This window comes from Dermacentor variabilis, chromosome 5, assembly GCF_050947875.1.
Source record: "Dermacentor variabilis isolate Ectoservices chromosome 5, ASM5094787v1, whole genome shotgun sequence".
In the NCBI taxonomy this organism is placed as follows: domain Eukaryota; kingdom Metazoa; phylum Arthropoda; class Arachnida; order Ixodida; family Ixodidae; genus Dermacentor; species Dermacentor variabilis.
The window spans coordinates 24,331,678-24,354,907 of NC_134572.1; the positions used below are offsets into that span (position 1 = coordinate 24,331,678).

The following is a 23,230-nucleotide window of genomic DNA, read 5'->3' on the forward strand; positions in this document are numbered from 1 at the left end:
AGCAATTTAGAGCGGCAACATTACTTCGTTTTAGGCAGTGACATTACCAAGCTCTATGATTCACATATTGTTTCCGTTGGCTCAAAGGATAGATTTACTTTAATTTGAACAAACGGAAGACACATTTCGCGGCGTTCTGATCTCGTTGTCGTACTGAGGGGGTCTATACAATCACCACGATGGCTGAAAACGAGCTAAACCTTCGCGCTTGTTTCGCTAGGACGTTCTTTTTTCTAACTATTCAGGCGCAGAATTCGCAAAAATCTTCGCAAAGCTTAGACGAAACAAATAAACCTCACGGAACTGCAGTTACACATGTAGCCTATTGAAAATGTTTACTTAAAGAGTGTATATTATGCGCTTTGGTCTTCTTTTTCACATGGCTTGATTGAACCATAGCGGCAGCCGCGAAGACTGTTTTTCTTTATCACCCCCTGAAGATACCGACGCTGTTCGCGCCGGACGGCAGGGAATGTGTGCATCACGTCGCTTCACTTTGCGGAAGCGCTGCAAGCGATTTTGAGGCGCTGCATACCGGCCAACGGCGGCTGATAAATATTCAGCAGCGAAGAGACCAGGCAAGCTGCGCGAGACAGGATGTGCTGATCCGCTCGCTGCTTGTACGTGACAAAAAAAAAAGAAAAAGAAATAGCAATCGATTTGCTGCTCGCAATCTTAGACAAAAACGAGGCGAAGTGAACAACCACTGCGTACGCGGGCGCCAAGCGTCCTAACATCCTGTTCTCCTTCCTCACCCAACTTACGCGCATCCGCTTGCATCCACACGTCCGGAAGTTTGGATGATGCGCGCCGGCTGGCAGCAGTTGTTACAGTGCCCTTGGGGCGATGCATAAACAGTTCTAAAGAGCCGTCTAGTCGATATCCGCGATGCGCCACTGCAAGACTTGACGGTTGAGCCTAAAACGCTGAAGTTGTACCACTCGCTGAAGGCAAAGAAAACGGCTGAGCAACGCTACAGCGCAGCTCCTGCGAAAGTAAAATATTTGGTGCAGCTGTTGATGCATAACTTGTCTTTTGTCAGTAGCAGATAGTTCCAGTTAGATAGCTAGAAGATGTTCCTAATCCGCTGCGATAACGATAGCTGTCTAGGCTCTGTTATATCATTCTCACGCTCGCATACCCTTGACCACCATGGGTTGGAGATATCTAAAGTGGAAAGGTGGGCTCTTCTATCTATTAGTTGTTCTTATTTGGCTTGAAAAAATATCTACGAAAGCAAGGAGTAGGCTAGCAACTGTCATAGGAGGGGGCACAATGCCTGTCTGCTGTTCTGGAAGCAGAGGACAGAAACAGAGAAATTCAAATTGGGAAGAAGAGAAGGAAAGAGGACAGGAGGAACGAGATGCAATATCTCAAAGAATAGAAGCAAACCAATGACAAAACAATTCAATAAATTCTGAGATCTTACGCACCAAAACCGCGACATGATTATGAGGCACGCCGTTCTGGTTTACGCTGAATTAATTTCGACCTCCTACGATTGTTTAGCATGCAAATGCAGGGTACATGGACGTTCGTGCATTTCACTCATATCGAAATGCGGCCGCCGCGGTAGGCATTGGATCGCACGCCTTCGAGCTTAGCAGCGCAACGCCCAAATTACTAGGCCACTACGGCGGGGAATGACAAAAAAAGACATAGTACGTAACCACAAGTAGAAAAAAATTACTGCAAGTGAGACTACCATGTGTCCAACATAACTTGTGGTAAAATTCAAGAATATTCAAGTGCCACGCAGCTGGGAAGAGCCAAGGTAATCTTGTATGCATCGTTCCGGGCCAGTAAAACTGTAGATTTCGCCGGATAGCCTAATTGGTTATTAATTAACTTCTCAAACATTATACACAGAGCAAAAGTATCATAGAGAAAATTGTAGACCATCCTGAAAAGCTTCCGTTCCAGCTTTTTGTTGCTAAATACGTGCTACATAAAAGTTCTTTTTTTTTTTGCAAGCCTGAAAGAAAGTCCGCGAAATAATAAATTGTTCTTGTTGAGCAATCCAAAGCCGGATCGGGAATATTTCAGGATGGCTCACAATTTCCACATTGACACTTTTGCTCAGAATATAATATTTGAGAAGTTGTGTAAATAACATTAACTAATTACGTAATTTGGTCAAATACAAAAATATAGTCTCAATTGGTCCAGTCGACGACAAACAACATTACTCTAATTGTGTCCAACGACGTGGCACTTGCATATCGTTACATTGTAGCACAAATAACGTGGGACACATCATAGAAATGAGTGTTAAAAAATAGAAGAAACACCGTCCAATGTTTCGTCACTCGCGAGCAAATGGAGAAAAACGCTTCAAACGAGAAGCCAAGTCTGTATCTTTCAAAAAACGTAAGTAGGGTGAGATGAGTCTTGTAGAGTTGAGACGCACAACCTGTCAATGCCGATTATACTTCAAACAGACATTACATTTATTTAAATGGTAAACATCGGTTACTATAGCAGGTGCTCTTCATATGCGCGCACATGGGTACCCAGCTTAGTGGTGGTAAACACATAGAAATCCATTGCTTCTGTTCAACTCATGGGCACCTAGGCGAATATTTGAAGTCTGCCTGTTACTCTACGGTAGTTCCTAAAAGGTCATGATTCCATCGGGTGCACGTGTAATTGGCGCTCACTTGGAGTTGCCTGATACTATGGTGTAAAGGACAAATCCTTTGTAATGAACTTGACCTTTCAGCCTTACGGACATCCCTTTGAGAATTTCTTCGGAAAGATCGGTCATTAGGTGAGGAAAAAATACTGCACTGAGTGTAATATATTGCAAGTCTGTTTCTCAAAGCAGCAGCAGGTATATGGATACTATACATATATGAAATTTTATTTCTGCATCTGATCTGTGATATTAAGGCGCTCGTGCGAGAATAATTTCAAGTTTGCACCCGCACATATTGCAACGCATATTGCAAGGTCATGCATATATTCAAGACTGCGGCATGGTTAAAATGAAAATTGAAAAAAAAAATAAAACGTTCGAGCTGGAGATACTTCAATTTTATTTCAAGGCCTGACTCAGTTTCATACCTCCTGTTATCGTGGAAGCGTGTTCGCGACTGTAGTAAACACACACCACATATATTTGTACTTTCGGCCGTAATGCATAACAGACTAAAGAGGCGTAGTTTTTGCATGATTGTTTGTTGCGTTGTTCTTCTTACAATTACTAATCAATATTTCCCCTGTTTTAGGTCTTAGCCTTTCCTTACTTGTCCATGCTAACCTAGAACGGCTCTCTTGTCAGACCAGCTTTTTGCCCTTGTCTTTTGCCTGAACAAACTTTTGCCAACTTTTGCCTGAACAACTCCTTTATTTAAACTGCTTTGCTCAGAGCTATGCAGAGTATTAGCTGTTTCCATATGAAAAGAACCGCAATGCTTAGACCAGAAAAAAAGTAAGGAAAAGTAATTGCGTGCGCATGTGCATATACGCTAGACTTAAGTGGCGTCCCGTCGGCGTGCCTAACAGTACAGCCACCCCCCCTTCCCCCAACCCTGTACTCGAACCTTCGTTCTCATGTCAAATAACATCTGCCAATGTATGGCGGAGCGCATGGGATGTCGCAGCTGGTGCCGTGCAATTAACTACCTAAATAGGCTTGGCAAACGGCGGAACAAGCGAGAGAGAGAGAGAGAGAGAGACAGAAAATGGGCGGAGATCAAGACAGTGTAACGGCTAGAATAAAGAAGTAGTCCAGGCTCAAGCTCGCTACAACTAAACATGCAAACGTATTTGGTGGCAGCGCAACAAATATTTTATTTATTGATAACTTTATTTAAAGGGACCTTGATGCCCAATAGGGGCGCCGGCTACTCCACTCCTGCGGACTTATATTAAGCTCCGAACTATGGTCATAGCAGAAGGCACGATTACAACAAAACAGTGACGTCATTTGAAACGTTCACGTTTACACACTGCTGCTCATACCCTCGATCCCGCCTTGGTGTTAATAATAAGATGACAATACGTGGGTAATATTGTAGAACTCAGTGGCCATTTTTCCAAAGACATACCTTAAATGTAATGCGCTACCAACCAAAGCTACCTCTGGTTGGCTCCCTGCCTTTCCGTACAGCACATCTTTTTTGTCTTCTTCATTCGTAGACTTATTGCGACCCGCGCCGAGGGGAGGGGAAAAGGGAAGCATTTTCGTAGTTTTCCTTCTGCCGCTATCGTGCCGTATTCGTTGTCACACTTTTGCTTCAGTCATTCAAGCGTGTTCCCTTTTCCGTTGCATATCTTCATTCCTGGTGAACGAGTAATTAGTGAGCCCCATTTGGAAACAGTTGCCAGTCTGTTCATTCCCATTTTTATTCTTTTTTACACCGAAGCTGTATACAACTACCATCCAAGGAAATTTTCGGGTCGTAAGATATAAACTCCCCATACGTGGACCGATCCCGAAGATAGTGCAATACCGGCCCGACCCGCGACGGAGGTGCAGTTGGCCGTTAAGGGGCCCACATACACAGCTTCGCTGGTCATGCTTCTTCACAGAGGGGAAGGACACTGAGATATCTTTATGCTTAATTATTTCTCCAGCCTTAATAATAATAATAATAACAAGACGATCAACAACAACTAAAATGACGATGACCATGACGGCGATGACAACAACAACAACAACAAACATCAAGCGAAAGTGTTTATTCGAAGCACTTCTCGGTAGATTCAAAGTGTTTGTGTTGCTGGTACACCGCTAAGCATTACATGTAACTTTCTGGTTCGCGGGAGCAGTTTTTGTTTTGGAGCAGTTTTCGTGTGTCCCAGCGACAAGTGAGTCAAGAAAACAAGAAATTAGGCATCTGTTAGCATGCGTTCTATATTACGGCGTCTGTATACAATAATGGCGCTTCACTAAACCAGAACCTAAAATAAACGCTTGAAAATCTGTCCCGTTGCAGTAGTATTCTTCGCGGTTTCCGCCCACAGCAACCTTCAAAAATGGCTGAATTATATATCAAAAAGTGCCCTCCAGCCTGCACTCGAACAGTAGGCTTTGGACAAAGCAGTTGGACAATCGTCCCTTTTCAGAACTGAAAGCTTTAGGCCAATGCTCTGAACGAACATCCGCGTTGAAGGCCTTACTCGCGCTATTAAAGTTCTTGCGTGTCTACGGGGCTTCACGACAGACTCTAAGAATGCCACCCCCTACCGCTGTGTAGTGTACGCGCTTTGTTCGTGCTTGTCTCCCTTTCTTTCTATCTCCGCTTTCCACTCTGTTTCTCTTTTTATCCCCCTTAACCCTTCCCCCTGCGCAGGGTAGCCAACCGGAACTACCTCTGGTTAACTACCCTGCCTTTCTCTGCATTACTTTCTCTCTCTCTCTCTCTCTCTCTCTCTCTAAGACACCTCCACATCTTCCGTTCGAACGCTTGCAGTCCAATAGGATTAAAGGTAGCGTATGCTTTGGGGCACGCAGCACACGCGCACAGGAGTGAAAGACATATAGCGCGGGCCAGATTTGCGTTATTAAAAACGCTGCGTGCGGTCTTGACCATTTCTGGTAAATGTTAAGCCCACGTTCTCCGACTCGATGACATATAAACGACCGGAAAACAAAGAAAATATTTGAACGATTCGGTTCTGCGTATTTAAGCTCTGATATTTGAAATTTTCGGTGGTTCTTAAGACGGTAGGGATAAGCCGTTGTGACAACACAGTTTGTTTGAATAGCGCTTTCCGTTGAAAGATGGACGCACGCACCGCGTATGTGATGCGAGTATCCACAAAGCTGCGCCGAAGGCATTGCATTGTAGCTGTGTGACATACATGAAAAGACTGCAGATGGTTGAGAAAATGAGCAAATGCGAACATCGGCGCTCTCTTTGCTTAAAAGATGGAGTGCAAATATTTGTCGAGGTGAAGAGTGAGATCTTTAATTCGCTCAGGCTTACAGTCTTTTGTCCTACTCGCGACCTTGCGACATATGAAGCATGGATCAGACGGCAAGTGTCGGCATGCGGCTCCCTAGGAGTTGTTTCTCCCCAAAGTTGTTTTCGATCGGGAATGCGTCATTCGTAGTGCTATTTTAGACATACGAGGTAATACTAATTAACATTATATCCTACATTACTGTCACCAATTTGGTTACTCATTAGGCCGAAAAGTCTCTGAAATAAGCTGACTCATAAATATCGCAGTTTCGGCATAGATAGTACAGCGTTGCATACTTATGTTCATGTGAATAAAAGTTCTGTTCTAATAATCCTGTCAGTCAGCCACGCGAACGTGTCCTTTCTGTTCCCAGCGTTTGCTGTCAAATATGTTACAGCTTACTAGAGTGTATCGCTGTCAAGTTGTATAGCAATCTGCAAACGAGCGCTCTAGAACGTATGAAACCACTAAAAGATCTCCTCAAGGTCGCATAAATACGTATCCAGAAAAAGGATTAAAAAAGAAAAAGAAACAGTCCTCAATTGGCCTCTCTGAAAGGATCCATGTGCTTATTATCACTATGGAAGTTCAACAGTTAGGCTTTGCTAGTGATCAGTTCTTTATTTGATCACTGTGTGGCGAACATATTGCCACCTTGACTGCGAAATGAGCGCCATCTGACGTCGTCCAATATATTTCCAAGTATAGCAAAACAGAAGACACAGTTTCGAGCCGGTGAAAATGGTCACACGCAGGCAGTACGTGGATTGCGCGCTTCGAGCCGTGAACGGCTGTAATTGCGTGGAAGCACCGGACGCAGCATTGTACTTTTGTTGATCTTTTCCGCCACCTGGACCCCATTTTCGCAGATTTTTTTTCTGGAGTTGTAAAAAGAATGTGGGGCAGATCTTGCTTCATTTTGCGCTTTATAGTTGGTAGAGCTGTCCCTCTATATTGCCCTGCACCGGCGTTCTCCCCTATGTCTCGGAGTAGGCTTGACTCATTGGCCGCGTAGTGTGCGATGCTGCAACTTTTATTTTCGGTCCTTCCTCCACACGCAACAAACTTTTACGACGCGCCATTCCCTCCAGCCTCCAAGGGAACCGCTTCTCGCACGGACGTCACCGTCATTCTGGAAGACGATACTGACCCACCTTTTGTGCCTTCGTTTTACGACACGCATATTCCTACAGGTTCCAGCCATCTGCGCGGATACTTGGCACCGCGTGTGCCACGGCACAGTAAAGAAATTGCAGTTCACTCCCTGGCCCATTAAGGAGATTAAAAATTGCAGCCGCATTAACGGCACGTCGATCGCGTTCTTGCCGATTGGCGTGCGGAGCGGCGGTGTACGCCCGGCAACAGACTGGAAATGGTTTCTCCTAGAATTGTTTTTTTTTCTAGAAGGTCACTGTTCCAGACTGGTATAGCAAGAAAAATGACACCCTTGCGGATCATAATGCTCTCGCGGCTGGGAAGAGGAGTAGAAAAAGAAAATTGAGACCTAATGAGTTCGTGTGTTCATAGGCCTTTGTACTGTGCATTTTTAGCCTTAGCACGTTGTTTATTTTCTCACTATAGATATATCGTCTATATGTTTTTACTGCTATGAGGGAAAAGAAGTTGCCGGCACCATTCCTCCGTAGGGTGACTACATCTCTTTCTTTTATTTTCATAGAAAAGACACGGGTTATTAATAGAAGGTATGATGACGACATTGTTCTCAAAGCCACATCACTTCATCAGTCCGTTTATGTTCTGCTCGGTTCGATGTGGTTTGGTGAAGTTCGATTTTCACCGGTTGAGCAGTGCGAGAGATAGCCGGCTTGTTGAATGGCCACCATTGGGGCCCTACAATTTGTGTGGTCGTTTAGTTGCTACGTTGACATATCAGGCAAATAAGATTGATAGATTTTTATAACGTTCACAGTGCAAGTAAATACGTTTTCTAAACAGACGTACGTTGTTGAATAGCCAGCCCACAAGTTATAAGGCAATATGACCCCTTCAAGAAATAATATTTAATTCCTTGGTACGTGTGGTCTCCTTGACTCTGCAGTTTCCAAGCAACTACAATTGTACTTCTTAAAAATTATTTCACATACAAAATCAAGGACGGTCTGCCATGACATGAACGGACCCACAAAGTATCAGAACCGCTCCATAATCATAGGTGCGATCGCATGACACTGAATTTTTAATTTATGAATTGGTTCCTGTATCGAATTCGTGCCGTTTGTCTACTAGATACTGTAAATCGTGTCTTCTTCCTTGTAGTTGTCAAGCACGCCTATTTATCATCATTACTTTTTTGCTACCAATTTTCTCATCATTGCCAGCATATTTTGATCCTCTGCAGGATAAGACAGCCTGCGAGGAACTCCCCCCCCCCCCCCCTCTATCTTGCGCGACCCGAACATATTCTATCTTTGCAAACCTTGCAATCTCAAGACAACTTTAAACTTCTGTCATCAATGGCAGTGTCTTAACATTTCAGTAAAAACAATACCTATTCCCCATCTTTCCCAGATATCCGACTTTCGCCTACACCGAAGAAGTTGGTTGTTCCGTACACTCAATATTTCCAGAATAAGCGCATATTCTTTTTTTTTTGTTCGCACAGTATGCAGATGCAATTTCATTCCTGCCTTTCTTTTACAAGCCTGTCACCTGCGCTTCATATTACCGCAGTTGGGAGCCAAATCGATGCTGAAACTAGACTGAAGCAATGACATGGCACTACTTACCTCTTTTAAAACTGCAGCATGCCTTAAACCCTCACATTCCTTGCACTAACCTATATAGTCGTAGAGTATAGGCCTTTCCAGAATATAAAGAGTGACAAATGGAACGGACTATACAAACAAGCGAAGAGCCTGAACTTAAGCAAGAATAAGGAAAGAGCCTAGGAACAACGCACGTGTGTAACAGGCAAAAATTTGGTGCGTTCATTGATCTCGTTTCACTGAGCCTTCCCGAGCGTGCCACAAGCAAGGCAGCTATCAGGAGTACTAAAAACAGAACTGTAGACCCCCCCCCTTCCCTGGTTTGCTTTCACAAATGTCTCCAAATAGAATGTTCTTGCGAAGAGCAATTTTAGAGAATGCTTGAGAACAACAACAATTAGACCAGCCAAACCATCTCCCCTGACTACCGGCACTGAGAAACAGGCGCGCGGTGCACGCAAGTGCGTGGACGTGCCGGGCTGTAGAGTGGGCGTGCATTCGGGCGTCTCGCCGCGCGAGACGTTTCCAGTGGCCCGGAGAGGCGGGCTGCGTTTGCACACTCCCGAAGCCACAAGCTTCTTCCGTTCTCCTTTATTTATCGTGCGTGAAAAGCGAGAGGAGCGGCTCGCTGCAACGGGCCTTGTACGCGCACGAGCAGAGCTCGAGTATCTTCGCCAAAGCCCCTCGAACGCGAAGCTTTTATTTCGCCCCTTCATCGGTCCTCGTCTCTTCCTAGACGGAAGCGAGATGCGGCTGCGTTCCCTAGCACGATAGCTGTCCCGAGCAGTCGCAGCCGCACAAAGCATAAATGCCGCATACATCCGATATCCCTTTCAGGTACGAGACATCACACGCGGATGGTGCAGTCTGGCGCCTACAAGCACACACTCGAATGCACAGCCTTCTTTCTTTGCTTTTTACGTGCTGTGCTCATATCCGCTTTCACATATAGTGAGGACGATGCGTGTACGGGGGCACTGAATACTTTCGGGGAAGTGCCTCCAAAGAATGCGGCCCGTCACACAAGAAGGGCGCGTGGCTCAGCCCGGAAACATGCAGCGAAGCCCACTCTTGTTTCCACCGGAAGCCACACAATCGGATTGCTTCAAGGGGCTCGCAAAAAAGGATCGCCAGCTTTCTGGAAGATATGCGTACCCCCGGAATATCCACCTCTGTTGCAATAAAAATGCGCGTAAGCATGTTTATGACTGCAGCCGTTGCACCTCAGCGTTTTTCTCGAAGTACAAGTGGACCAGCGATTTAAAAGCCTTCTGCCGATGAATGCTGTCCAATAAATTGAGTGGCGAATATGAAGCTTACTCAATGCATGAGCCAGCGTATTTTACAACCGCTTACTAGCCTCAGCAGCTCAGCGGCTATGACATTCCGCTACTAAACATGAGGTCGCGGGTTCGATCTTGGCGCGCGAATGAACACATGCTCGTGTAGCGCGCATTAGGTGCACTTAAACACCCACAGGCGGTCAAAATTATTTCGTAGACCTCCACTACGGCATCCCTCATAACCCGCCGTGCAGTATGTATGGGGACATTGATAACCACTGTGTATATATATATATATATATATATATATATATATCAACAACGTCTCCAATAACCATGGCCTGACGTATAAAAAAAGAAAAATACAGGCTGGCTGTAGGCTTAAATCTTGTTAAACCCTTGGTCACTTTCACTGTGCGCTCTGAAGGCCTGCTGCGTTCTTAGACAAGTATACAGACTAAACGAAGTCATCAGAATTGTACAAACAGCAAACCATAGAAGGAGAACTGATCTCACCATCAAGGCAGATTGATGACTGTTAATTTTTTTATGTGCACAACGAAAAAAACAATTTTTAACGTGGTAGAAATGGGTGCTTGATTTTGGTGTAAGATGGTAGCTTAAATCGCGTTTATTTCTGTATTTCTTTCGGCATCACGCGTTTGCGGGTACCTGCAGTTAACGACGCGGTTTCTGTGCAGCTGTGGAGCTCAGCAATTTCGGAGAAATGCATCTCAGTGCTTCATATATACTAGGTGCCAGCATTTTCAGGGTGCCCCGAAAGCTTGGCACTGCATTTGCTTCGGGTAGGTGGCAGCAGTGGTTCAGGCCTCGCAGCGTCTTCGATAGGATGAGCAATGAGCGGACGCTGTGAAAAACTACCAGCTTATATCCAAGACTTTGCAAGACAGAGCCTCGAAGATAATCATCAGGTAAGCTTAATTTTATTCTCATTAGCTTTATATCATATTCATCCTTCATATCATAAAACCATGGACGCATACAGATTGTAGACTGTAGCTGAGCTACAGATGCGTAAAAAAAGGAAAAAGAAAGAAAGAAAAAGAGAAGCTTCTGCTGCTAGAATTACCGAGCAAATGCACTGTCATTGTGTGCGCTTAAACTCGAGCAATTAATTTACGCATGATCCGAATATGTCTGGCATTGTCCAATAACAACACAAAATTTTGAATTTTATTTTTGTGGAATTCTTGTTGCACATATGTGGAAACGTGTCAAATGCACGAAAAATTCTGTGCTTTAATCCTGTCTCGAAAAAAAATTGAAATAACTCAAAGAGAATCACAATGCAGATGCCACTGGTGCTTCGTATATTTATGCCCATAACAGTTAAGGTTATATTCTTGGTCCAAATGGGAAAGCGGATATGAGACTAGATGGCAAGATTTCCTCATAACTTATTCATTATCAGGCACATCGGGTGCAAATAATCAAATGAAGAGTCATACATCATCGGCACATGGAGATGTATTGCGCCTTTAAGATAAGTAGGACAAAAACACAGTCCAATTCTTTTTTATTTTACATAATAGCAAAACAGCAAGCTTGAATTAGTTATGATGCGCCTTCGTATGTGAACTTATACTAAATCCCCCCGTGAGGACTGTAAAGGTGCATATAGCTCTGCGCGGGAACAAGAATGATTATGAAATTGTTTTACGAGTACGGCCTCTCCTCTTTCTAGCTACCATGTGGGGAGGAAGAACATGGTAACGCACTAAGAAGTAGCGTACGCCGTGACCGAACACTATTACTGTAAGAAACATTTTGAAGGATCTTTTAAAAAGTAGGTCAGCAAGCCAAACAATATTGAAATACAAATGCAGAAATTATTCTAACCACCGCCTGTACTATATACAACTTTACATTTAGAATAGTCAATTGCATCATTCGCCGCGAAGTTGGGGCTAAGTAAAAGATGTAGTCGATTTCTTTCAATACATAGGAATATATAACAGGTCTTGAAATACGAAAGCGCGAATAAAACAAGCCTTTTCATTAATGACGTTGAATGGTGAATGGCATATTTTTATTAGCAGCGCAGATATACTTCAGAGAAACCAACAAAAGCTTGCACAGTCAATATGTTTGCTTTCAGCTTCTTTTGCTATTTGAAGTGTGACAAGCAAACGCATAAAAATGCATCGCCTGGTTTCTTGTGTTTAGTAATATGCTGTAAATTCACATGCAATATAGTTTAGAATTGAGAGAATTCAGAACGAATCAATAAACGTTTAAGACGACCTTGTTACTCGAGGGTTTCAGGGCTGCCTCGAAATGTGAGTGAAGCCCTTCAGATATTAACGCGAACAGCCCAATAGCATGGATGCTTCCGGCACTTCGGGAATGCGGAGTCGATGTGACGCTCAGACAGATTCTATTCTTTTAATGCCTCATGTTTCCTGTAGCTTGTTTCCCAACTTTTTTTGGCTATTTGGCTTAGTATGGGGTCCTAAACTCGGACTGAATCAGTTGAAAACCGCATATGCATAAAGAAAGGAACAAACGTGCCGATCTGTGCCTATTAACACGAGAGCGTTAAGGGCTCCATGTCACAGAAAATCCAGTGTTGGCGGCATTTTACGCGAGAGAAAAATCATCCCGAACCACGCATCCCGAACCACGCAGGCTCTCCGTGTGGCGCACAGGCGTTGCTGAAGTAACTGAAATAATTAAAGTAAAATGCGTCAGAAAAATCGATAAGTACAGTTTACACGCAACCTACAGGCATCATAGCGTGGGATTGCAATTTGAATATAACTAGAAAACATAATTCTGTTACGCGGTAACTCGAACACAAACACCTTTTCCAGCTGCCGCTTGACGTTTGGCGCTGTTGTGCATTACCTCCGGGATCGGTCCACGCAAGAGGCCGCGTTTCTAGCCGAAAGTTCACCTTCGTGCATAACGTTCGCCGCCAGCGTTTCCCAGTAACCATTATGGTTACATAAGCTGAACTTGTCGGGAAGCGTGAGAAGCAGTCAGGAATCTTTGAATGCTGTCGGGTTTCACTCCTAATGGCGAAGCTTAAGCGTCCTCGATTTTGCCTTCTTGCATATATGTACACCATTTTAGATGTGTCGTACGATTGTTCTCTTTTCACTACTTTGGAAATCAATAAATGCTCGTGTGTGCTGTGGCAGTTTTTTTCTGTCACTGAGTGCTCATAAAGGAAACAATGATTAAAGCTCCGTTTTTTTTTTCATTACAGGACCGAAATCGAACGACTTCTTGCAAGAGGATGCCAACACGTCGGCGAGTGACGCTCATCCAGAAGTTGCCGCCGCCGCTGCAGTTCCGCTCGCCGAGAGCTTGACGGGCCTTCTAAATATCACAAGCCGAGAAGCTCCCATACAATTCACTCTCCCGCTTCTCGGCTATGCTATGCCACTGCTCCTTGTCGTCACCATCATCGCCAACACGCTTGTCGTGGTCGTGCTCTCGCAACGGCACATGCGCACGCCCACCAACATTGTGCTTCTCGGAATGGCCATCTGTGACATGATGACGTTGCTGGTCCCGTCCCCATGGTACTTCTACATCTACTCGCTGGGAAACTACGAGACCCTGCTCACGCCGGCTTCCGCCTGCTACGCGTACAACAGCATGCACGAAGTGATTCCCAACTTCTTCCACACCTCCTCCATCTGGCTGACGCTGCTTTTAGCCGGTCAGCGTTACATCTACGTCTGTCGACCAGCGCGAGCGCGGGACTGGTGCACGGTGCCGAACGTGACTCGCGTCATGTGTTGGATCCTGGCCTTGGCTTTTGCCCATCAGCTGCCACGCTTCTTCGACCGAACCTTCGAGGACGTCCAGTTCAGGTGGCACGGTCGGGTCCTGTGGGGCTGCAGCATGCGCACCGCATCGTGGGTCCAGACCGTGTTCGCCGGGCACGCCTACTATATCGCCTACTACACGTTCAAAGTGGTCTTCGTAAACACCGGTCCGTGCACCGCGCTGGTGGTGCTCAACCTGCTCCTGTTCAAGGCCCTCAAGCGCGCCCAGGACAAGCGGCTGAGGCTATTCCAAGAGCACCGGCGCAAGAGCGAATGCAAGAGGCTCAGGGACAGCAACTGCACCACGATGATGTTAATCATTGTTGTCACGGTGTTCCTTTTGGTCGAAATACCGCTGGCTGTCACAGTTCTTCTCCATGTTCTTATAAACACCATTCGTGTTCGTACCGTGTCATACGACTCGCTAAACATAGTTATCTTGTTCAGCAACTTTTTTATCATGTTAAGCTACCCCGTAAACTTTGCCATCTACTGCGGAATGAGCAGGCAGTTCAGAGAAACATTCAAGGACCTCTTCCTCGTGGGGTCTGTCGTGAATCGGCGCGAAGGCTCTTCCCGGTACTCGATGATGAACGGTCCACGGCCGTCGACGAATGAGACTTTGCTATAGTTCTTTTATAGATTTGCAGGACACGAGTGTATTATGACAGTGTATCAAAAGTATGCAGGCGATGCTGAAGTATTGGTATGTGAGACACACCACATGCTGTCGGCCACAAAGTGGGCCATTTGCGCCCTCACCTTTACACAGAATCCCGAAATAGTATATGTGTAGTTTTCTATGACCTCGATTATAGATATTTCAGAGCATACACGTCTAGTTTTACAGGCAGGCTAGAGCGAAAGGACGTTTAATTACTTTTGTAAATATGCATGAAATACATCTTCCAGATGTATTTTATGTGGACATGACGGAAGCTTCGTTGTGGAACCACTGACCAGTGTCAGTATTTGAAAATACGAGATCGTCGCAGTGTTTTTTATGTTGCGCCTAGAAAATTCCACGTAGAAATACGCTAGGTTTCTGTTCACACGGACGTCCCACATGCATACACAGCTGCTCCGTCCTACAGCAGTATCCTTGACTTTGAATGCGTAATGCTTATTTAAACCGAGGTCCTATTTTATTCTACCTCGCTGTGGTTCGCAGTAAATATGGCAATATAGTTGTAAGCCACCGATCGCTGCTTGATGCAGACAGCTTTCTGAGAAGCAGCAAGGAACTTATACTTAACTAAGAGTTTGGTATTGATCACTTCTCCGATCACCTTTTTACATGGTGTGACATGCAACACCTCCTTGACACTCTCGATTTCTTCGTATCGTATAGCCTTTTTCGTACAATATTTTTTATATGACCCGCCACGATGGTTCAGCGTCCATAGCATTCTACAGCTGCGAACGAGGTGGCCTACTGCATTCCCATAGGCGCGGATTGCAAGAACAATCGCGTACTCGGTTTCGGCTACATATTAAAGAAATCACGTAGTAAAAGGTAATGCAGAGCCTTCCAATACAATGTATTTCACAGCCCATCGCAAATATATCTATACTTCCGTTTATAAACTGGCACTTTTTTGGGGAACATGCCCCTGTAGAGATACCGTGTACCACTTCCTGCTCCTCTCAGGGCAATGTCATTACCTTATTTGTTTAAATAGTAGTTCTTCGGCAATCTTCCTATTACTGTTACCAACACTCAAGGTTTGACTGATTACTGAATATACTGCCAGAAATACTGGGAAAGATTTGAGGTCTGCTAACGTTTTTTTTTTTTTTCAACCGAGCTGCTTTTGACCTTAGCGTGTGCGAAGCCATATAAGCTATACGATCCTACTTTGCAAGTATATTCTAATAAAAGCAAAAGTAAAAAATTATTAAACAAGCAAATGTAATATATTTAACACGGCTGCTGCGTTGAAGTACAGCTTTTGTCATTGAAAGGCATGCAAGAGTGTTTATAGGCTGCAAATAAGCTGCCCCCTGTTCTTCGTTTCTATGTGCTTTTGGGATGAAAAGAAAAGTGAAGAAGGGCTGAATTGACTTCAGTTTTCCTTCTGAACAACCGCTTTTTATGATCTGCAGTTTTAGCTGTAGACTTTTACTGGTGGTTCAGACAGCGCACGAAATGCGATTTTTAGCAGGACTTACACACCATAATTTTGTAAAACAAAACAAGTGGTTGAACGATTTTACAACTTACGCTACCATTGTATTTATTCATGGTGGGAGTGGCTTATCGCGAAAATAAGCAGGTACGGAAAGAGAAGTTCGGTACATGAGACCCATATGGAATATCCACAAAATTTACATATCAAAAAAACCATTTTGAAGCTTTACAAGCTAAAAATATCCTAAACGTATCCCCGCTGCATTACACAGATATCAGATACATTTATGACAAAGAAATGAAGAAACTAGAAGTTTAGGTTAGTTGTACACTTAGTTGCACAAGTAAAGTGACCTTGTTGGTATATGTTTACGTGATTTATATTTTGCTAGAAACACTTCTTAAGTAAAGAAACGTAAACCGAGCTTACAAAGTGTTTTCTTAACTTCCAGCACGAACTAAGCTCCCTCTCAATCGCACGCGAGACTTAAATAAGCCAGTTAGATATAAATTGAAGAATTAGTTCACACAAAGATTACGCTACCATGCCTATCTCTGCGCCGTATTAATCATACGCCTCTAACCTTCAGACTTCTTTCTAGCCGCACTCTTCAAAACTTTCGTGGCTGCATTTCACCTATACGAAGAGAGTCGTCTTTCGGAGTGATCAATGTCTTTCTTTTTTATGTGTGTCGCACCAGTACTTATTATTTTTCAAATGCTACAATTGTGCCCACATAATATACAAATGTACTTTTAATACCTTATAATTTCAATAAATTGTAGAACAATAACACCAGCATCGCACACAAGGGAAGATACCGCGCCGACTGATGGCGGTATGCAGGTCTGCCATTCCTCTTTGTCATAGCAATTAACAACCTGTGATGAATAGAGCAATCAAGTGAAATATCAATAGTCTACTTCACGGCTATGGTTCTCCGCGTTTTTTCGTAGCCTCAATAAACTCTTTTTTCTTTTTGGTACCAATTATGAAACGTTTTATCGAACTCACGGATGTAATTTAAAGAACAGGAATAGAATAGACAACCAGTTCTACCTTGAAGGACATGTTATGGCGCTACAACTTGCCCAGTATTTCAAGGAACAATTTCTCAATAACTTTCCATGCGTGACGCTCAAACTCCAAGACATACAAATAGATTAACGCTCAAAAGTCATGGTACGTATAACCTTGGAACAATAGCGCGAACCAGTAATGGCTTACTGAATTTTGCAGACTGATTAGTCTAATGATCACTGTGCTGGTGCCAAAGCTGATCTCAAATACTGAAATAACGTCACGCAAAGCCACGTAACTCAAAAATTATCCTTAGAAGTATGACTAACATTGTAACATGACGCGCCTTTACACTAACTTCTTCCTCATCATCATAATCAACATCAAATTTTCTATACCTTACGGTGTCAACAACACTCAAGCGGCAACAATGTACCTGCAAAATATACAGTGTGTGTTGTGTTGACGAGCGGATATCACTGATCACAAGCAGTTTTTGTCCTCGATATTGTGCTGCGTGGCTAAGAGCGTCAGGTGTAAACCTTCTGTGAAGTTCTTCCTTCTGGAAACTGTCTCGTCATCCCACTGTCTATTTGTTGTGTATTTGTGTATCGATTACAAACAACAGGTCCTAACCAAAAAAAAAAAAATTGGCGGCAGAGAATTAATTGCCAGAATAGGTCTAAGGTTTATTGCTATGCGATATAAAAAATATTGCCACGTGATCGCATTTACAGCACTTAAACGTAGGCAATGTCTTGTTCACAAAGGTTTGGTATGCAAACTATCTTATTTGTGCGTCCCAACAAAGCATCCGAAGAAAAATCGAGCTTACGCTGTTGGTGCTTCTGAAAAAGCAGGAAAAATTGAATGAGGCACAACCTCCTGCGAAATAAAGTGTCAGCTCTTATTTATCACGTCTGCATAGGAACTGTATCAGTATTTCAGAGGTATATCATAGACAAAAAAAGCACGCAGTTACTCATGTTCTCCATCTAATGCATGTAACTATGAATGTGAGTGTATCGTACGAAGTGTCACTTATATTTTTCCTATATAGCAGAATGCCTGCACAAGCTAACTCGACCAATACATGTCACTTCTGCACTGACCATGTGCTCTCACGTTGTCTTCAGCACATCATGCACTATCATCTATACTCTACATTTTTTTCGAAAACAAACAGCGCCAGAAACGAAACTAAACAAGACGACGTCGGACTGTGTGCTGACGGTCTTCTGGTTTAGTACCATCGTCAGAGCTGCTTTGTTTTCCAAGGCATGTATCAACTAGCTCACCAATGAGACTTATTTCTAAACGTTTGGCTTGATGTACACACTCTTATACCATCGTGCACGCGTTAAAATCTACCCCTAAAGGGCGTCTCAGCAGGTCACATAGCAAATTTTTGTTATGCGATGAAAGTTGTTACGTGCCCTCAAAGGAATGCTCTACCACAAGAATTTTTCATAGTTCATTTATGGCGGTGACAGAAATATTTGAAGTGCTGCTAATCCATGATTTAAGGAGGCCAGCGTCACCGCCAGCGTGTACACTCTCTCCTCTATTCCCGTCTAGACTCTGCAAGTGAAATGCCTTCCCTGCGTTCTACAATACCTCATCTGGACTATCGCGGGATGAATGCGTCACGGGCTCCGCCTTCATTTTTGTTTTCTCTTTCACTTGCGTTTTTTCTGACAAGCGCACTTCCGGTGACGTTCTTGCCTGCGAGGTGTTGCGTTTGTCTTGCTTTGCGCAGAAGACCATTTCGCGCACTCTGTATGAGAACATCTGATTAGCGGTATAAGTCAGCAAGATCGCGGCACTGGAACACGGTTAATTATGACAGTGTTTCGTTCTCTGCGCGCAAGCGCGGAGACAAACAACTCTTTTGCTACGGTACAAACTAAAAGAAAAACACGCAGAAATTCGGTTTGTACGTTTTATTAATTCTCTAAGCTTTAATTGGTCTATTGAAGCAACAAGTTAAACAAATAACTGATGTCGCCTTAAATAATTCTCGAATTCAAGTGTCACTGAGTGACTTCACAGCACTGTCATATGCATACGCGCACTTGTACGAATACGGCGACTCTCCGGCTGGGATTGAGGGAGCCGCGAGGCGAAAGTAAAACCGCCTTCGATTTGAAATTTAAGCTCTTCCCACGGCGCCGTAGGGATGTAATACTCGGCAGACACAGTCAACAGCGCGCATTGTTGCACTGTGCTTGTCAGCTCAACATGACCAGACCTGGTGAGGGGCCCTTTAAACGAAACCTTTGTGCATCGCCTAAAAAACATATCACTATAGTTTAGCATTGCGAATGGCATCATGTTTAGAGTGTTTTTGTATTGGCGATATCGTGAAATATTTCAGCACCGCCGAAAAATGTGCTGGCTAATATTTCACAGTGCACTCTCCGGCCACATATATTTCCCGACAAATCATTCAGGTATTACTGGAACTGTGTATAAATGTATGTGTTCTGCACATGTCAGTACTGCTTTGTCTGCACTCTTGTATATGCCGATACAACTAGGTCCACAATCGTTCTCGTTTGCAGTTCATACTTCCTATCTATCGTGATTTTCCTTTTTTTATATCGTACTATTTGATTTCAAAGCAAAAGATAGTAAGCGGTTCCAATATCTTCAGGTGTGGTACACTACGAGAAATGTAATAGGTAACTGGATATTTACCAAGGCGCTTTCATGCAATAACCAAAAGTATCAAGTGGTACAATATTTATGTTCGCGAAAATGTTGAATTTGCGTCGCTGAAGTGAAACTAACAATTAAGTTTGAAACAAAGCTAGATGCCATTTTTGTGTTTATTTGTGGTACTTTATAAGGAGTAACCGGATTAAACTGCAAATTCAAGTATGTTCCTGGTGTGCTGTAGAATTTCTTAATTAATATTGGATCCTCGTTGACTGCTATGTTTTTATATTAATTACTCACCTGATATTCAAGGGTCTCTATAACTGCTGATTTTGCCTCACAACAATTCAAGCCTACAGTAAAACTTATTTTAGGTAACTGATGCTTGCTTGTACGCGAAAGACCATATGATCACATTGTTGAGCAATGCATTTGCATTTGTGAGTGTGTTTTGTGACTGTTGATCAGGGAGAAGATGGTGGGTGCACATATGCACCGTGGTTCACGAGCTTCTTCTAAGGACGAAATGAACAACGCGCATCGCAGCTGTAACGCAACAACTTCGCTGCAGCAGTGTGCTTTTTCATTAAGCCCATGTTTTCATTTGGAGCTGCACTTTCTATACAAACGAGCTTGAATTAGCCCCATAGAATAGTGTCCATGAACTAAATCCTTTTCCCAGTTCGTAAGTGCACTTCTCTGTATGATACACTTTCAACTAATGGCAGCGGTAGCCGTCGCCTGAATGAAGATTAGGTGTCAAATGCGGCTGTAGTTGCTTATCTATTGCATGTGGTCTCTTCAAGAGAGGTACGACCACATTTTTCACCTCGTAACGCAGCGCAATCTGCACACGTACATACTTGTTGCAAAACTAACCACGTCATCTTTAACTTGGTAACACGCTGTGGGAAAAAAAGAAACCATCTTTAGCAGTAGATTACTGATGTAACGCGGCACCACACTTTCTTTACGTACAATGTTTATTGCTTTGTTCTTGTTTTTAATATAGTTGGTGTAACAATAAGCAACTTAGTTTTTTTTTTAAATAATGCGCCATGCGAATTTTGTCGAGGAGCTTTTCTTTTCTGCATGCGTGTGGCAGCAATGATGCAAAATATTGGTCATCTGAGTGTGTAGCACTGTTTGAGAAAATTGCACTGCTCTGCACGAATATAAGCTGGCTGACGCTTTCATCCTGCATTAAAGTGGAGGTCTTCGGAGGAAACTTCAAAGCAGGCTAGTGACGTCAAGCTAGAGACCTTGCGGCACGCTCTCTCCCTCAAGGTGGCAAAATTGCTTGTCTAGAGATTCCGAATTTGTCTACCTTTTCTATCTTGCTATCAAGTGTTTTTGGTATCATCGCTATGTGCCCTTGCTCCCCCTTCCAAGCAGGACAGGTATATTTCAGCAGAAGCCATGCTTCACCCTTTCAAACCTCCTGGCAAAGCGAGAACGTTGTTTGGGCTCACTTTGTGCTACTTCGGCAGCGTGGTTTCACGTCCCAACGTAGCTTGAATGCTAGTTTAGAAGCTCAATTACGCATATTTGTAAATTTGTTCCGTGTTTAAAAGAAACTTGAAAACCTACTGCGCACAAAGGTATTCATCACGCTCTCTAAAGAAGCGACTACACAAGAAAAAAGAACTGTACTTAAAGTTTAGGGTTTGTACTAATTTTCCGAAAGATCTTGAGATAGCAGGTGCAGAATTTGGGAGATAACTATGTGCTCTTTAGCGGGAGAAGGACTGTTGCTACTTTGCCACTGGAATTATTTATTATATTTTCCTGTACCATAAATCTGCCCAAGCTGTGCCAATAAATATATTTTCTGTACTGCATATACCTTGGTATGCTGTACTGATCATACCTGTCTGCGTCTTGTTTATGGAGAATTTGTATATATATCTTGCTACATATCCCAGTCTCTGAAAGAAAGCAAATAATTTGGCAATATCTAGGAGCTGGTGTAACATTTAATCAACTCAAAAGCGTGCTCCGAGCTGACTTCGTAGAGGAAAATAACTTTACTGCGCAAATTACCCAGCCTCACTGGGGAAGCTAGACTACATTAGTGTAATTCTTACTGTAGATTAAAAAAAGCATTTCCGACTAAGCAAAATGCCAATCATAGCCAATTAGCGCCTACAAAAGAAGTAAGCAATGCTCTTTCCACAAGCACTGAGCCTTGCTGGAAGATTTGTTTGTCTAAAAAGAAATTTACATGGCACGCCGTTATTTGCAAGACTTTTTTGCCTGAGTCATTACCAAACTAATGAAACAACGGGAGACCCCACCTTCACTGAGGTCAGCGCATAGTACGCATGTATGTATATTATGAAACTGTGTGACAGTAAGACAGGCGGCGTGTTTATTGGCGCAAGAGGAGAGATTACAAAGACACGAGTGCTCACAGACCAATGTGACAATGGAATAGACATGTGCTACGTCTCTGCTTCCCTGCAACTAGCATATAAGCGAGGTGGTGCATAGGCGTCAGTGACAGCCTCATAGCAGTGTCATAGCAGTGCACGTTTGTTTCTGCACTGCAGAAGGCCGGAATAACCGAGAGTGGGACGAGTTTGTTTCTGAACACATAACTAAAATGTTAACAGCAGAAGATTATATTGCACATATTTGTATTTGTGTCGTGGAGTTGCACACTTTAGTTCTATAATCACGTCTCATCGACAGAATTGCAACATTCTCGTCTGGGCAAACACTTAGAGTCTGCTATTTGTAGCCTGTACACATACTGTCGAACGCGGCTAATATGCGTTGTCTTTCTTCGGATGGACCACTACAACGTCGCACATGGGCTTCCTCTCGCACAGTTTTGGCAAGCCTCTGCTCTTGGTAGCCAAAAGCTGCCGATGGCAGCCAAAGAAGTGTGTGTAAACTTAATTACGACGGTCACCTGGCTCTCATTTCCCTGTGAATAATTCATATTTCTGCACGGGCCCATGCAGCACAGACAAACAAATTATATCACTCGGTATTTTAAGTAAAATTTCCTCACAACGATAATACCCACGGACTCATCTGAACCGTAATGCGGAATCCGAGAACTTTCCTCCGCACTCATAACGTTCAGCAAATTGCGATCGCCTTTGCTAGATAACATGAAATAGTGGTGGAAGCGGGTTGCAGAAAATATCCTGCGATGCGGATTCAACAACGTCTTTCTTTTTCCACCGGTTCGAGCACGAGCACAAGTTCTTGTAAGCTTCTTTTTAGTGGCACAAGTCCCGAGTGACATTATTCTTTCTTGCGCAGCGCTTCTGGTTCAGCTACTGAGACGACCAGGGGCGAAATTCCAAATAAAGCAGAAAAAAAATATAAAAAATAGTACAGTACAAAATTAATGGGTTTCATGATATATGCGATATCCGAGCATAAGTTTAGTTACAAGTTCAGTTACTGAAGTGTATGGAATAATCATAATTATTTATAAATCACTCACTACCGCACACCAAAGCACAGAATCGTAGAGACCCGCCACATGGACACGACTTTTGCGAAATTCCTGGAAACCCGGAAGTAGAAAGCGGAAGCAGTGACGTCACTAATGACGTCAGACACAAGAAGGTGGCCTGATATTTAACCGGCTAATTAATGGAAAACAGTTGCCTAGCATAGACAACGTCTGCCTAGCAGAGCGGATGTGACATCATTCCGTCATCTCTCGCTTC

At 43.6% G+C, this 23,230-nt stretch overlaps 1 protein-coding gene across 7 annotated transcripts in view; it reads left to right on the forward strand.

Annotated features, from left to right (window-relative positions):
• Nucleotides 1-23,230, forward strand: part of SPR (G protein-coupled sex peptide receptor) — a 252,246-nt gene that overhangs the window by 223,886 nt on the left and 5,130 nt on the right. For 5 of the 7 annotated variants that reach the window (XM_075691972.1, XM_075691969.1, XM_075691971.1 and 2 more), the window contains one exon: nucleotides 13,158-21,457. The exons of the other annotated variants lie outside the window; for them this stretch is intronic. In XM_075691972.1, the coding sequence (XP_075548087.1) occupies nucleotides 13,158-14,356 (1,199 nt within the window). In that variant the 3' untranslated portion in view covers nucleotides 14,357-21,457. Of the gene's footprint in view, nucleotides 1-13,157; nucleotides 21,458-23,230 lie in introns of those variants that run through there. 7 annotated transcript variants of the gene reach the window in all.